Below are 14,361 nucleotides of genomic sequence, written 5' to 3'. Positions count from 1 at the left end.
GTTTCTTTCTCAGTTCTTTCCCAGAGCACACAAGTTCTCAAGAGGTTCCTGTTTTATTGTCAAGGAGAGAAAATGGTCTCTGCTCTATTTTCCAAATTTAAAAAGATATTAAATAAAACTTTTACTGTTTAATTGTCTTAGAGTTGCAGAAAAGTTGTCAAATTGGTGGAGTTCCCATAGACTTCCCATCCAATTTCCTCTATTGTTGATATCTTTTGTAAGTACGGTACATTTATTATAACTAATGAACTAATAATACATTATCATTAATGATACTCTATGTTTTATTTGGATTTCATGAATTTTTCCTCCGATGTTCATGTTTGGTTTCAAGGCCCCATCTAGGATACCACATTTCATTTAGTTTTACTATTTCTTTAGGCTCCACTGGGCTGTAACAATTTCGCAGACTTCCCCTAGTTTTGATGACCTTGACAGTTTTGAATATTGGTCAGGTATTTTGTATACAGTTCCTTAGTTTGTGTTTGTCTATTATTTCTGTGAGGAAGATCACAGAGGTGAAATACCATTGTTAGCACATCATATTAAGGAACCTTGCTTTCAGTGTGACCTATCACTGTGGGTATGAAATGTGATGTGGCTGAAATATTAATTGTCAGGTTTCTTCACTATGAAGCTACTTTTCTCCTCTTTCTGTACCACACTATTTAGATGCAAGTCACTAAGCATAACCTATACTTAAAGAGGAAGAGTGTTGTGCCCTATCTGGCTTTGAATGGAGGATGTCTATTTAAGTTATTTGGAATACTTTTAAATGAGAGTTTGGTATCTATCTCTTCCATTTATATTTACATCAGTATGTACTCATTGAAATTTATTTTATACTTTAGGTTTTAATCTAATAATATGTTACTCAGATTATTGTTCAAGTTGCTCCAGCTTTGGTTCTTGGGAGTTTTTTCTGTTGGTTTCTGTGTCTACAACTTTTGATTCTTAATTAGCTTACACGAATTTTAGGGTCCAGCAGGGATATAGCCTGTTAATGCCAGGGGTGGCATGAGTTAGAGAATATGAGCACTTCTCAGGGCAGTCTTGATACCAACAGCTGGTCCTTTGGCAAAGGTGGTGACATTTCAGCTTGTGTCAAAATAATGCACTAAATAAATCAACTGCAAGAACCACATTGCATCACAGAAAAATATTGTTTCTACTTTTATTTTTTCTCAACTTATCTCACATACATTGTTTAATATAGCTTACCAAAAATGAGTCATCTTATGTGTGACACATTTTAATTACTTCTATGAGTCTGCAAGAGTAAATCAGTCTCGACATCTAGATAATTAACACACACTCACACAAACACACACCTCATTCCTTTGATAATTACTCCCGGGATAATTCCAGTTCTTGAACCTGTTAAATAGTGCTGTCTATACCTATATTACTGTACTAAGCCAAACATCTTTACAGGGTCTTTTTGTTCTGAGGGATGAAGATTAGGAGGGAAAAAAGTGGACAAATTGATCAATTATTTTGGGTTTCAAGAGAGTCACCTAAAGTTTATGTATGACTGCTGAACTTTTTCTTAGTGAAACTCATATGTGTCAAATTTCCATTTAAAAATTTAAACATGACATTTTTACCATATTGGGAAGGAAAATCACTTATGAATATTGCCTCCTGCTTCAGAGAGTGCCATTTGAGCCATTGCAGTTTTCCTGCAAAATCTATAAATGTTTTATGATGTCCTATGCCAGCCACAATTATTTATTTGAGATTCTCTTTTTTCCTTAGTGTCCATACCACATAGTTTCTATTTCCTTTGAAAGTTGTCATTTTTGCACCTTAGTACAAAATTGTTGACATTGTCTGGTAATATAGTCTTTCTCAGGTGAGCAGGGAATTCCTCATGTGTAAAGCAAATACATCTCAGAGGCTTGAAAGAAAATTCTCCAGTATTTTCCCCTGCTAAATTGTTAGCACAAGTTCTTATTTTGTGGGTCAAGATGGAAATGTGAATCAAATAAGAAAATAATTTCTTCCAAATATATGCATATATTTAGCAAAAATGATGTGTTACAAGGGCTCACCTACTGTGACTATCTCTGTAGCATTGCTTAGTTCTGGCAAACCTAAGCTGTTCACGTTAGAGGAAATAAGCTCTTTGTCTTATTTCTTTGAAATATATTGATTTACTTTTTCATAATAAATGGTCATCATGTGAAATTTTTTAAATACAGAAATGGTAAAGGAAAACAAGCCAACTGTCATCTTGCCACTCAGAATGAAATAATTCTAATACTTTTTCTAAGTCAAGTTTGTGCTTCATATGGTTGTAAACATGCTATATGTAAATTTACATCTTACGTTTGTTTTTCACTTATATACAAAATATTTACCCCCCCCCTTTTTTTTTTTGAGACAAGAGTCTCGCTCTGTAGCCCAGGCTGGAGTGCAGTGGTGCAATCTTGACCTGGGCTCACTGCAAGCTCCGCCTCCCGGGTTCACGCCATTCTCTTGCCTCAGCCTCCTGCGTAGCTGGGACTACAGGCACCCGCCACCGCACCCGGCTAATTTTTTGTATTTTTAGTAGAGACGGAGTTTCACCGTGGTCTCGATCTCCTGACCTCGTGATCCGCCGGCCTCGGCCTCCCCAAGTGCTGGGATTACAAGCGTGAGCCACCGCGCCCGGCCAATATTTTCCCATATTATAAAACTTTCCTGATCTGCTTTTAATGGCAATGCATATTGCAGTGATTTTAGCACACCATCATTTACTTAATCATTTTACTACTTAACAGTATTTGAGATAAAAGATTTAAGCATAAATCAGCTCTACACAAAAGAGGTTTTGAAATGTTCTGATTATAACCTGGATAGATACTTACTTTTTTTATTTATATAAAATAAGAAAAGATGATATGCTTACACATTTTCCTTTCATTAAAATTATATAGTCATTTTACAAAGCTGATAGCTTTTCTTTTAAAATGACCATTTAAATTGCATGTTTAAATTATTTTAACAGGGTTATCTGAGTAAGAAAGATAGAGTTTCCTTTTTAAAAGGAAGTTAACATATTTTAAATGAATTAGTTCACAAAGTAAGCATGCATTATGCACTGACCAATCTTTTACTCATTTTGGAATTTGGATAGTGACTTCAATACCCGTAAATAGATCCAGGTATTAGCCATTTTTGCATGAGTTCACTAGTTTGATTTTCCTTAAACTTTTATTGGTGAACTGATAATGCTTCCATATTGTTAAAAACATTTCAACATTTGTTATCTCATTTGCCTCATACCAAAGTCCATGGCTTTTGCATCATTAAGTTTGTCGAACTGCAAGGACCACTTTTGTGATGCTTGTCAGTTTAACTCCAGAACCTAGGAGGATGCTGCCAAGTAGCAGTCAGTTAATAAATGCACATTAAAAACATGAGTGTTTTTCTCTGCTAATATTTTTCAAAGACTTTAAAATAACTCCTTAAGTAATTGGGAGAATTGACTTAGGAGGCTAAAGTGGGAGGACTGCTTGAGCCCAGAGGTCAATGCTGTGCCGAGCCAAGATCATGCCACTGCATTCCAGCTTAAGTGACAGAGTGAAACCGTGTCTCAAATAAATAAATAAATGTCATTTTAAGGCCAGAAATACTGAAATTACGAGTTGACCTTTTCTCTTTGGTTTTAGTATACAAAGCATACGTTTATCCAAAAGTAATGCTTTCCAGTGTAAGCCATAAGTCAGTCCCACTTTTTTTGTATCCTGATTATGAGGCTATCTTGGGTATTCAAAGACTCTCTTGTGTGTCAGGTATAAAATATAAATTTGGGAGTATTGAAACAGTTTTAGCATCTTTGTATGTGTAGAATGTGTCCATCCAGATGTAAGTCATTTTACTTAACTAGTAAGGCATATAAGAATTTTATTTAGTTGAATTAAAACAAAACTGTCTAATTCATTAATACATACTAGAGAACATGATGATGAAAAACTTTGAATTTAGAGATAAACTGAACGCTTATGACAGCGATACCACTTGTTAGCTGTGTGACCTTAGAGAAGTCGTTTAATCATTCTAAAACTTAGTCTCCTCAGCTATAAAAAAGGGAAAACTATAGTGCTTATTTCATTGTTATGATAATTAAATGAAGTAATAAAAACATATAGGACAGTATTGGGAATAGGTTAAAAAAAAGTTAAACATTTGCTGTTTACATTCCATTAAAGAGATTGTCTACTTTAGCATAGTATGAAAGCAATCTATTAGAATGAGAGTATATAGAAATTTTTAATTCTTGTACTTGGATCAATATTTATTTGCCACCCAATTTAATAAATACGAAGTAATATAAAAATCTTGATCTGCGTGTTCATAACTTTCCTTGCACCCCCAGATTTCACCTGTGTACACGATGGCGAGAGTGAGGCTGAATTAATACCTGACGACTTTGAAGAAAAACCAGAAAGAGAAAAGAAACATACCAACTTTACTTTGTGCAACGTATGTAACATTCAGCTGAATTCGGCTGCTCAAGCACAAATCCACTATAATGGCAAATCACATCAAAAGAGATTAAAACAACTCAGCAACGGGATGCTGAAAAATGACAATGGTAAGTTTTGCTAAAAATATTTCTCAATTTTACATCATCAACTTAAGTTATTTGTGTACCTGCAGATGTGATGATAAAAGAATGAACTAAACTATTTTTTTAAATCAGGAAAATATTACATAAAAGCTTTATCAGCAGAGTACATTAAAATACATCATTCTCTTTGAGGGAGAAGGACATACTTTATTTTTTGTACATAGTTAATTGTATTAGGGTTGTGACCTGCAAAAAATTTACTATTTTTGAGTTGTTAAGAGTTTTAGAGTTTCTTGATGGGTGCCTTTAACATAGTTATGTATGGAAATAGACATCCTTTTACAGTGTAGATGGGACAGTGGGTTTTTGTTTTTTACTTTTTATTTCCTGCAGGTACAGGGGATTCAATTGGTTAGTAACACTGCAGTTGATTTGAAATAATGCGTATCTTTTCAAATAGGTGTTTTAATCAATAAGCTATGATCCATTAGTACAGACTTTTAAGTTTCCTAGTGAAAATTTATGGTTTATTTAATAAGAGTACTTTTTAAAATTATGTGTTGAATTTATGAGTGAATACATTTTCCAAATAGCACAGAAATATCTTTGGGAACAAATGGAAGGATATTAGAAAATATAGAGACATGAAGAGAGGAGGGTGGGCCCATACAGAGGAGACTTTAGAGAGCTAACTCACTGCAACTTGAGTTGCAATACTATATTCTGATCAGATGTTTCATGTTTGATAAATATAATTCATCTAAATTATACTGACATTTTAAAATGTGAATGAATTTCAATCTCTTCCTATATTTGACATCATAAAGATTTTTAATATAATTTTGTAATTTGCTTCAAGGTGGCCAAAAGATGAGAAGAAAAATGAAAGTACATTCTTAAAGTAGAAATTGCTTCTATCTTGCTTTATGTGTTTTTCATTTATTTGATTTTAGTATGAATGAACTGTAGTATTCTATTAGAAAGGATTTTATATTTCTTTCAAATGTATGACATTTAGTTAATTATAGATGTTATTTGTCAAAGAGATATAAGAAACAAACATTGTGATCAGAAAGTAATTGAGAACTATTAAATTCTATAGGCATAAGATAAACCTAGTGACACAGGACATTTCTTGATCACTTTTGCAGCCAGAAACACCTGGCCAGTAATGTCCTTGCTCTGCCTTGGCCCATGGCTTTGTGGCTGGCTCAGCCCCACTGCTGTTTCTGTCATGTGGGCTGGCTGCCCTCTGCTTGTTAAAAGGCAGAGGGTCACAATGTTACAGCCTTCTCTGTACCTACTTTTGGTGGATCCTGAGCCCTTGCCACCTGTCTAAGAAGAATGAGGGTATGCTGACAAACGAAGAGTGAGAAGGTCAGAGAGTAATTTATTGAGCAATGGAACACCTCTCAGTGGAGACGGGATGAGTGGGTGGTCCTCCACCCCCACAGTTGGGTAGTTTCTCCCCCAGTATGGCTGAGTCTGGGGATTTTATTGGCTCAGAATAGGAGAGCACATGCTGATATATTTGTGAGTGTGCAAGGAAAGGCTAAAGCAAAGGCGTCACTCAAAGGTGGGCATGGCAGTGTAGAAAACCAACTAGAAAAGGGTTGGTGTGTGTAAAATAGGTGAAGGATGGGAAAAGGAAAGCACAGCAAATGGGAATACAGATTCTCAGTCCAGTTCATGGATTTGATTTGTAGCTTGGATTTCAGGCTTTAAACTGTCTTTGGCTTGGAGGTGGGTTTTCACCAGGGACCTGCCCCTATCTGCCTAGGCATTTGTCTGCTTCCCGATGCTATCGCTAGCAAAGTAAGTCACGATTTTAAAATGGATATTTCAGTCTCTACTTAGACTTCTTAAGAACAATCTATGCCTTATTGTTAACTTCTGGGTGGAATCACCTCAAGTGCAGCGTGATTCAATTCCAAGTTGTTTTCTCTAAGTTTGTATTGGTCACGATAGTGTAAGCTTTGGTGTTTTACTTCACTTATCTTGATAGTCACAAACCTCATTTGGAGAAGTAATAAACAATATTATAGAACAAAACTAGAACAAAAGATACATCTTGTTTAGAAACCTAAATCAAAGTTAGTCCCAGCCATAATGCGGAACGGCCAAAGATTTTCAGACCACAATACTAGGTATGAGTTTACTCAAGTTAAATATTTTTAAACAATCCTATCAATACACTTAGGGGTTAGCACTTTATTAAAGACTTTATGTACATTTTACTCTTCAATTTTTCCTCATAACCAGCCAAAATGATCTTGTTATATTACTTTTATAGATGTGGACATTGAGGCTAACATCAGTTGATACTATGCTGAAGGTCACACACCTATTAAATGGTCAAACTTGCAATCAAACCCTGGTCTTACTCACCTAAGTACCTGTACTTCTAAACGCTGCTTCCCAAAACGAATATTCTGTAGAAACTGTGCCTTTCTTCATTCGAACAAATCATTTAGGAGAACATTTAAAAATTAAAATTTTAATATATTCTTCAAATTACTTGATGAATGTAGTACTCAACAAAATATTTATTGCCGAATTTCCTATTCAGATTTTTTCCCCAAGACATTTTTAGTATCATCATGTTAGTAGGAACATTTTCAGTGACCTGTCATTAGTAATATTACTAACATGATGATTGGTCACCAAAAACAACCATGATTACTGGGAATACTGGGTCATCTTAGGTCCTATCAGTTTGGCCTGAAATTATACTTCAGAGGATGGTGGACATGTGGATGAGAAAAGTCAAGAATGGCAGAGTCAGGGCCAACTCTTGGGGACTACCTAGGAATTAGGGGAGATCCTGGAGCCAAAAGTGTCAATCACATTATCTGAGAAGGTATGATGAATTTGGCCTTAATCTGGGCTGCATCTGTTTTCAAGGATATTTGATCTGTTGTATGAATGTAAGAGCAAGGATCAATAGAAAGTGATGATACTTGAGGTAGGTCAGAAAATTCTGTAGTAATCCTTAGTAGTTAATTTAAGTTTCTAAGGACCCTGGCCTGCGGGATTGGGTTGTGTTGAGGCAAGAGCTGCCAAGAAGTCAGTGTGGTTCAGATTTCAATGAAGCTCAATGCTGGGGTGTCCTCCTAAGAAAAGACCAGTAATGTGTGCTGGAAACTAGATGGAAATAATGGCATAAAGATTTAATCAACTTCTTAAGCATTAGGAGAAATACTATATTCCTGTACTAGATCTCAGAGTTGGGAAAGCAAACCTAATTCATTTCAAACCCTAACATTTGATAGGATAAGAATTTCTTAAATACTGCCAAGTGCCACCGGTAGGTGTTTGTAAGTGGGAACACAAATAAAAATATTTTCCCACACGATTTTGTTGAGTATTTTTTGCCTTATCCAGCCCCCTGTCAGGCCATACAGTGTTTTGCAACTGATCAGCTCCCATAAGGTTCCTAGCATAGTAAATTATCATCTTTCTACAGCCATCAGACCCATGTTTGACATAGACCAGACTACTCTGCTTTTTTTCTTAATGGACTATTTTTAAAGAATAGTTTTTGTGTTCAACATGACTGAGTGGAAAGTAAAGTTCCCATATATCCCCACCTTCACACACAACCTTCCCCACTATCAACACCATGCACAACTGTGCTACATTTGTTACAGCTGATTAACCTGCATCAACACATCACTATCACCCAAAGTCTATAGTTTACATGAGTGTTTACCATTGGTGTTGTACATTCCATGGGTTTACAAAATGTGTAATGACATGTATCCAACATCACAATATCATACAGAATAGTTTCGCTGCCCTAAAAGTCCTCTGTGCTCTGCCTGTTCATCTTTTCCTCCCTCATAACCACTGATCTTTCTGTGGTCCCCATGGTTTTGACTTTTTCAGGATATCATAAAGTTTGGATCACATACTATGTAGCCTTTTTATATTGGCTTCTTTCACTTAGTAATATGCATGTAACTTTTCTCTGTGTCTTTTTATGGCTCGATAGCTCATTCCTTTTTTAGCATTGAACTACCCTGCTTTTAAATAAAAATTATCTTGACCTTTTATTTCCCATAACACTGCCACATGAGGTCCTATGGCTTGTACCATACTTTTCTGAGGATTTTCAGGTGAAAGAGTGTTGTAATTAAAGGGTTATACAACAGAGGGGAAACAGTTTATCTATTTGGGATGACTTTTGTCCAGGAAGAAAAACTATAAGTGGTTTCGCTCTCAAAAAAAAATTCCTTTGGGCACATCGTAGGTGATAGCCTAGTCCTCTGCCCTTTGGTCTTTCTCAACTCCCTTTAAAAAGTGTTCCTTTTGGCCAGGCACGTTGGCTCATGCCTGTAATCCTAGCACTTTGGGAGGTCACAGGGGCCGGATCACGAGGTCAAGAGATCGAGACCATCCTGGCCAACATGGTGAAACCCCGTCTACCAAAGATACAAAAATCAGCTGGGCATGGTGGCACATGCCTGTAGTCCCAGCTACTTGGGAGGGTGAGGCAAGAGAATTACTTGAACCCGGGAGGCAGAAGTTGCAGTGAGCCGAAATAGCACCATTGTACTACAGCCTGGCAACAGAGCGAGACCCCGTCTCAAAAAAAAAAAAAAAAAAAAAAGGGCTCCTTTTGTATTACCTGTGGTATGTAAAAGGGCGTGCTCACCTATAACTATAAGTGCGTCTAGTTATAGGCCATAAATTTCACAAGCGACTTAGTGCTTTACCTTAATATAGAAACATGTTATTTCTATCCCCCATGTCTGCACTATTAAAATGTGCCTTTGCAGGCTTATTGGGAATAAGAAATGAGCCCAATTACAAGCCTTACACAGTTATTGATGGTAATTTGTTTACCTACACAGAAACCAAGCTAAAAATGTTGATTTGTACAAATAATAGATCCTATAAATTCTTAGTAAGCACATCATCCTTTTTAGGTTATTTAGAGAAAGATATGGGAGTTCTTTGATTCTTTTCCTTAAACATGCACAATTGCAAAATGATTGGTTTGAACTTTCATCTTCACAAAATTTTCACCACAATTTAGATTTCAAATGGAAAATAATTAAATATGGTATGTCAAGAAAGACACATAGCAATAGAGATTTTTACCTAAATTTATCCAACCTTGTATTTTTTTATTTTTAAGGATGCAAATAAAATAATACATATGGAATTAATTGTAGCAGTCATTTAAGGATTGTCTAAATAGGTAAAATATCATTATTTGATATTTGAATATTGCGTGATTATATGCCTTGAGGCATATTATATTATATACTAGAAATAAAACTTAAATAAGAGAGGGCATAATCATATCTAAAATGTTTTTCACGTTTCTGAGAAAAATATGGTATTTTACATGTCATCTCACTTATTAAGGGAAATGATCTTCTGAAGATCACAATGAAAAGCTATCTGATGTATACAAATTAATTAGTAGGCTATTGTTCCTGCAGTTAAGACTAACTTTGGTTTCTGACAGTGATGTACATTTTGCAGAAATAAAGGTATATAGAATGCATGTATGTTACCTGAATTCATGCAGTGCTAGAATTCATTGATTCAAGACTCTGTGTGATTCAAGAATCTCCAAGGTCCCTCCAGCTCAGTCAGGAATGTTGCCTGCTAAATTCCTCCCCAAGCATTGCCTTCAGCTCATGGGAACTACCTCTTCTGAGCTTGTTCCTTTCTTCGGCAGCCTGTGTCCAATGGTTAGTCAATGCTGAGGTACAAAGTCCCAGCTCCTTGCCTCAAAAGTGGGTGGACATCTCTGAAAGTCCACTCCAGCTTCAGATTTGCTGATGTCTCTGTTTCAATTCTATCACAGTCTAACCTCACTCTCTACTCTGTACTGCTTTTCTTATGCCTCACAGATATAGATTGCTAGTCTGCTACTTGCACACAAAATCATCTTAGAGTCTGCTTCTTGGGAATCCAAATAAGACACTACCAATGTTTTTAAAGTTGTTAAGGAGAATTGTCCTCTCTCTCTGAAGGTTCAACTCTTATTCTGTTGACATGAATTGACAATAGAGAGACTAACAGATAAAAAGGTATACAGATTTATTAACATGCATAAACCTGAGAGCCATACAACATATGAGACTCAAAGGAGAGGCCAGATGGTTGAAGTTTATACATTATCCTGAGGTTATGGAAAGAATGGCTGCCTTCTGGGTAGTGCAAGGCAGGTGGAGTCCCAGGTAATAGGAGAGTGAGGGAAGGAAAGCATGGCAGGCAGGGCTGTCTTGTTATGCCTATAAAAAATCTCTCGAGTAAACTCAGAGCTGCCCTCAGAAAGTATAGATGGTGGCCTGTGGTAAAATGTCTCTGTTAGGACTTCGAAATGGTCAGACTTTCAGTCTCTTTTTCCTTTGAGTTAATCTTAGTTTTGGGAAAGACAGATAAGGGGGGCCTCAGAGAAAGCCTGTTTGCATCTGTTGTTTACTTTACTAAAGTAGATTTTCTATACAGATGTAAATCCCTCCCACAAAAAGACAACTTTTCAAAGCTGTTCTTGTAGTCTGTAGCCCTTCTGAATAGCATCTTAAAATATGCCGAAGAAGTATATTTTGGGGTAAAATATTCTGGTTTCCTTCAAAGTCTCAGTTAGAAGTATGCACAATGTGTTTTATTGTGCAAATGCAACAAAATTTAATACTTCCCTTAAATTTTATTTTCTGTTTGATATCTGTCAGTTAAGATTTGCCACCAAAAATGCAAATCAAATGAAAAGGGAACTAGTATCAACCGCTCCAAGTACTTCATATACATCATTTATTGAACCCCAATCAACAATCTTACAAAGTCTTATTACCTCTATTTTGAAAATAACATAGCCAAGTATCAAAGAACCTGACAGACTTGCCAGTACAGCTGTTTGTCTTCAGAACTGCCCAGGTCTACATTATTGGCAACCCATTAATCTCCCTGGCAAACTTATATTATACTGTCAACAAAATTATACCATACATTTGGGTATTTTCTTATGTTATTGAGTTTATGTCACTTTTAAATCACTTATATTATTACAACAAAGCTGATGTTTTCCTTAAATCTATGTCAACAACTCTAATTTACATCAATATTTTGTGCAGAATAAATAGTCATATAATTAGATCATTTGATAATTTATCACTATATATTCTCTATTATGCCAGAAATGTGTCTTTTTATGTTAGCATACTTTTTGAAGTTGTGAATAAAGAAGTGGCAGAAGGGAATTCTATATTGGAAATTGGCTTAATGTGTTGACTTTACCATATTCAGAGATTTCATGATTCACCCTCTCATAAATATTACAGATCTAGGAAACAATACAGACTGCATGACTAAGTTCCTCTTTTAAAAAGGCCTTTGATTTTATATTTATGATGCAATTGAGCTTTACAAATAAAGATTATTTTTCTGCTGATAGAAATAATATGGTTTCATATATACTGCATACAAATTTATAAAAGTAAATTAAAAATCAACAATTCCACAAAGATATGTACTTCTAAATTTTTGTCACAATTCAACAAAAATGCAAGTAAGTATGAATAAGAAATATTGTTTGTACAATTTTACAAGCATTATAACAATGTTTGTATATCAGTACCTTTTACGATATATATTTTTTAATTACCATAGGAAATCAGCAGTGGAGTTGAGATTTCTAGGTAAACATTGAGATTTTACTCACATTTGCCGTTTTGTTTTCTAATTATGTGATATATTCTGTAATGGAAAAGCTTTAACATTAAGAGGAATAGAATGAAGTATTAAAGTATAAGTGATTTTGGCTAAGAACAGAAATTTGAAGATTAGATTAAAAATGGTTCTTTGATTCATAAGAGCATTTTGAAAGACATATTACAAGGGACATAACTTTTTGGATGTTTAAAGCTTCTATGGCCAACTAATTTAATTCAATTTCATGTGCTCAACCTGGTTTAAGCTGTTGTTAACGCTTTGTTGAAGGATTAAGTAACAAGTTGACCTACCGTGGCAGCTTTATTTTATTCACACTATCTTTGTCATATTTGGGTTATTTTATTAAGCCCGGTTTTCTATTTTTATTGGGCTGAAACTGCTATCAAATAATTCAGTTTTATCTACCAGTATTCTAGAGTCTTTTGGTGTTCATTGTTTTGTAGCACATAAATCCAGATTATTGCTGCCCTTATCTATGCTGCTAGCATTAAATTTTCTTTCATTTAACAGAAAAGCTAAATAAAATTTTAATTCCTAGTTCTCACTGATCTGTTCTCTTTTTTTCTTTCCATTGATTGCCCCAGAAGATGTTTAAAGTGTCAGAAGATTTTCAGTTTACAAGATTTTCTTATCCTGCAACATTGATAGTTCATGAAAATAAAATAGCTTCGTAGATTTTTATCGTACTTCAGGCCTTGATTTTATGCATGTATTTATCATGTATATATAAATTTGTTTCACCTTTTGATCTCCAAGGACTATTTGTGCTTTTGTTGACTGTCAGTAGACAAATTAGAACTTGCTAGAACATTTGTGGCTTCACAGTAATCTCTTTTGGCACAATTTTATTTCATAATGGTAACTTCTTTCTTAATGATACCTTATCTACATTAGTATATGTATTAGTTAATTTTCATACTGCTATACAGAACTGCCCGAGACTGGGTAATTTATAAAAGAAAAAGCTTTGACTCACAGTTCTACGTGTCTGGGGAGGCCTCAGGAAGCTTACAGTCATGAGGAAAAACAAAGGGGAAGCAAGGCACCTTCTTCACAAGTTGGCAGGAAGGAGAATGGATGCAGGAGGAGATATCAAACACTTATAAAGCCATCAGATCTTGTGAGAACTTACTATCACAAGAACAGCATGGGGAAAACTGCCCCCATGATCCAATTACCCCCACCTGGTCTCTCCCTTGACACATGGGGATTGTAAAGATTATGGGGATTACAATTCAAGATGAGATTTTGGCTGGGGACACAACCAAACCATATCAGTATATGACATGTTGAAATGTGGCACTTGCGTCATACTTTTCTCCCACTGACCACATCCTTTAGAAGTTCAGCCAAGGGGAGACCATTAAAAAATGCTGATATTAAATTGTTCTAAAATATATAATAAGACATTGTGTTCTAGTTTGAACTACATTTATTTTTTATCATTGAAGGATAAAAATGTAGAAGAAAGTAAAAAATGCTAATTTCATTGTGTTCAAATTTGGAGTATATTTCTGGCTTTTGTTACCAATTTTTTTCACCCTAAAGAGAAAACATGTCAGTTATTTAAAGTTCCAGCCACTGGCTATTTGTTTTACCTGGACTTAATATGAATTCCATTGAAGGATACCATCTTTTGCAACGCAGAGATTTCTTTATGCAATCTCTATCCGTAAGAAACCCTGTGTACTAGGACAATGATGAGGTTTTACAATCTGAGCCTGATAATCTAGACCAACTCCCCTCTGGAGAGCATCCAAGAGCTTACTCTGCCCAAGATGAAGTATACTTTAGTTTTTCATGACCATTGTTTTGAAGAGCTAGATTAAGTGTAAATTAAGGGAAGCCATTAGAGAAAAGAGAATGAATTAAATTTGTAACGTTTAGCTTGGAAATATAATTTGTTTGAGATAGAGGAGATTTTCATTTGTGCATCTCTGCATGTATATGTGTGGGAGTGAGTATGTTTAGGGAAGTTTGAAGAACTGAAGGGATTGGTAGCTTATAGCACTGGTAGTATGAAATAAGAGTGCAGAATATATATTTTTTATGTCTGAACTTCACATCTGTTTAGTACACATAGAACTACCTTGTTTCTTCATCTTTTGACT

The 14,361-nt window shown here is 35.2% G+C and overlaps 1 protein-coding gene and 1 long non-coding RNA gene across 2 annotated transcripts in view; one reads left to right on the top strand and one right to left on the bottom strand.

Moving 5' to 3' along the window:
* ZNF385D (zinc finger protein 385D) overlaps positions 1–14,361 on the top strand; it is a 988,862-nt gene that overhangs the window by 206,443 nt on the left and 768,058 nt on the right. The window contains exon 2 of the mRNA XM_033212780.1: positions 4,364–4,582. Coding sequence (XP_033068671.1) covers positions 4,364–4,582 — 219 coding nt within the window. The remainder of the gene's footprint in view (positions 1–4,363; positions 4,583–14,361) is intronic.
* LOC117084236 overlaps positions 1–14,361 on the bottom strand; it is a 168,014-nt gene that overhangs the window by 81,439 nt on the left and 72,214 nt on the right. The gene's annotated exons all lie outside the window — the stretch shown is intronic.

Source organism: Trachypithecus francoisi, unplaced genomic scaffold (genome assembly GCF_009764315.1).
Source record: "Trachypithecus francoisi isolate TF-2019V2 unplaced genomic scaffold, Tfra_2.0 Lachesis_group0, whole genome shotgun sequence".
Taxonomy (NCBI): domain Eukaryota; kingdom Metazoa; phylum Chordata; class Mammalia; order Primates; family Cercopithecidae; genus Trachypithecus; species Trachypithecus francoisi.
The sequence above is the reverse complement of the archived record's forward strand: the minus strand, read 5'-3'. Positions and strand labels throughout refer to the sequence as shown.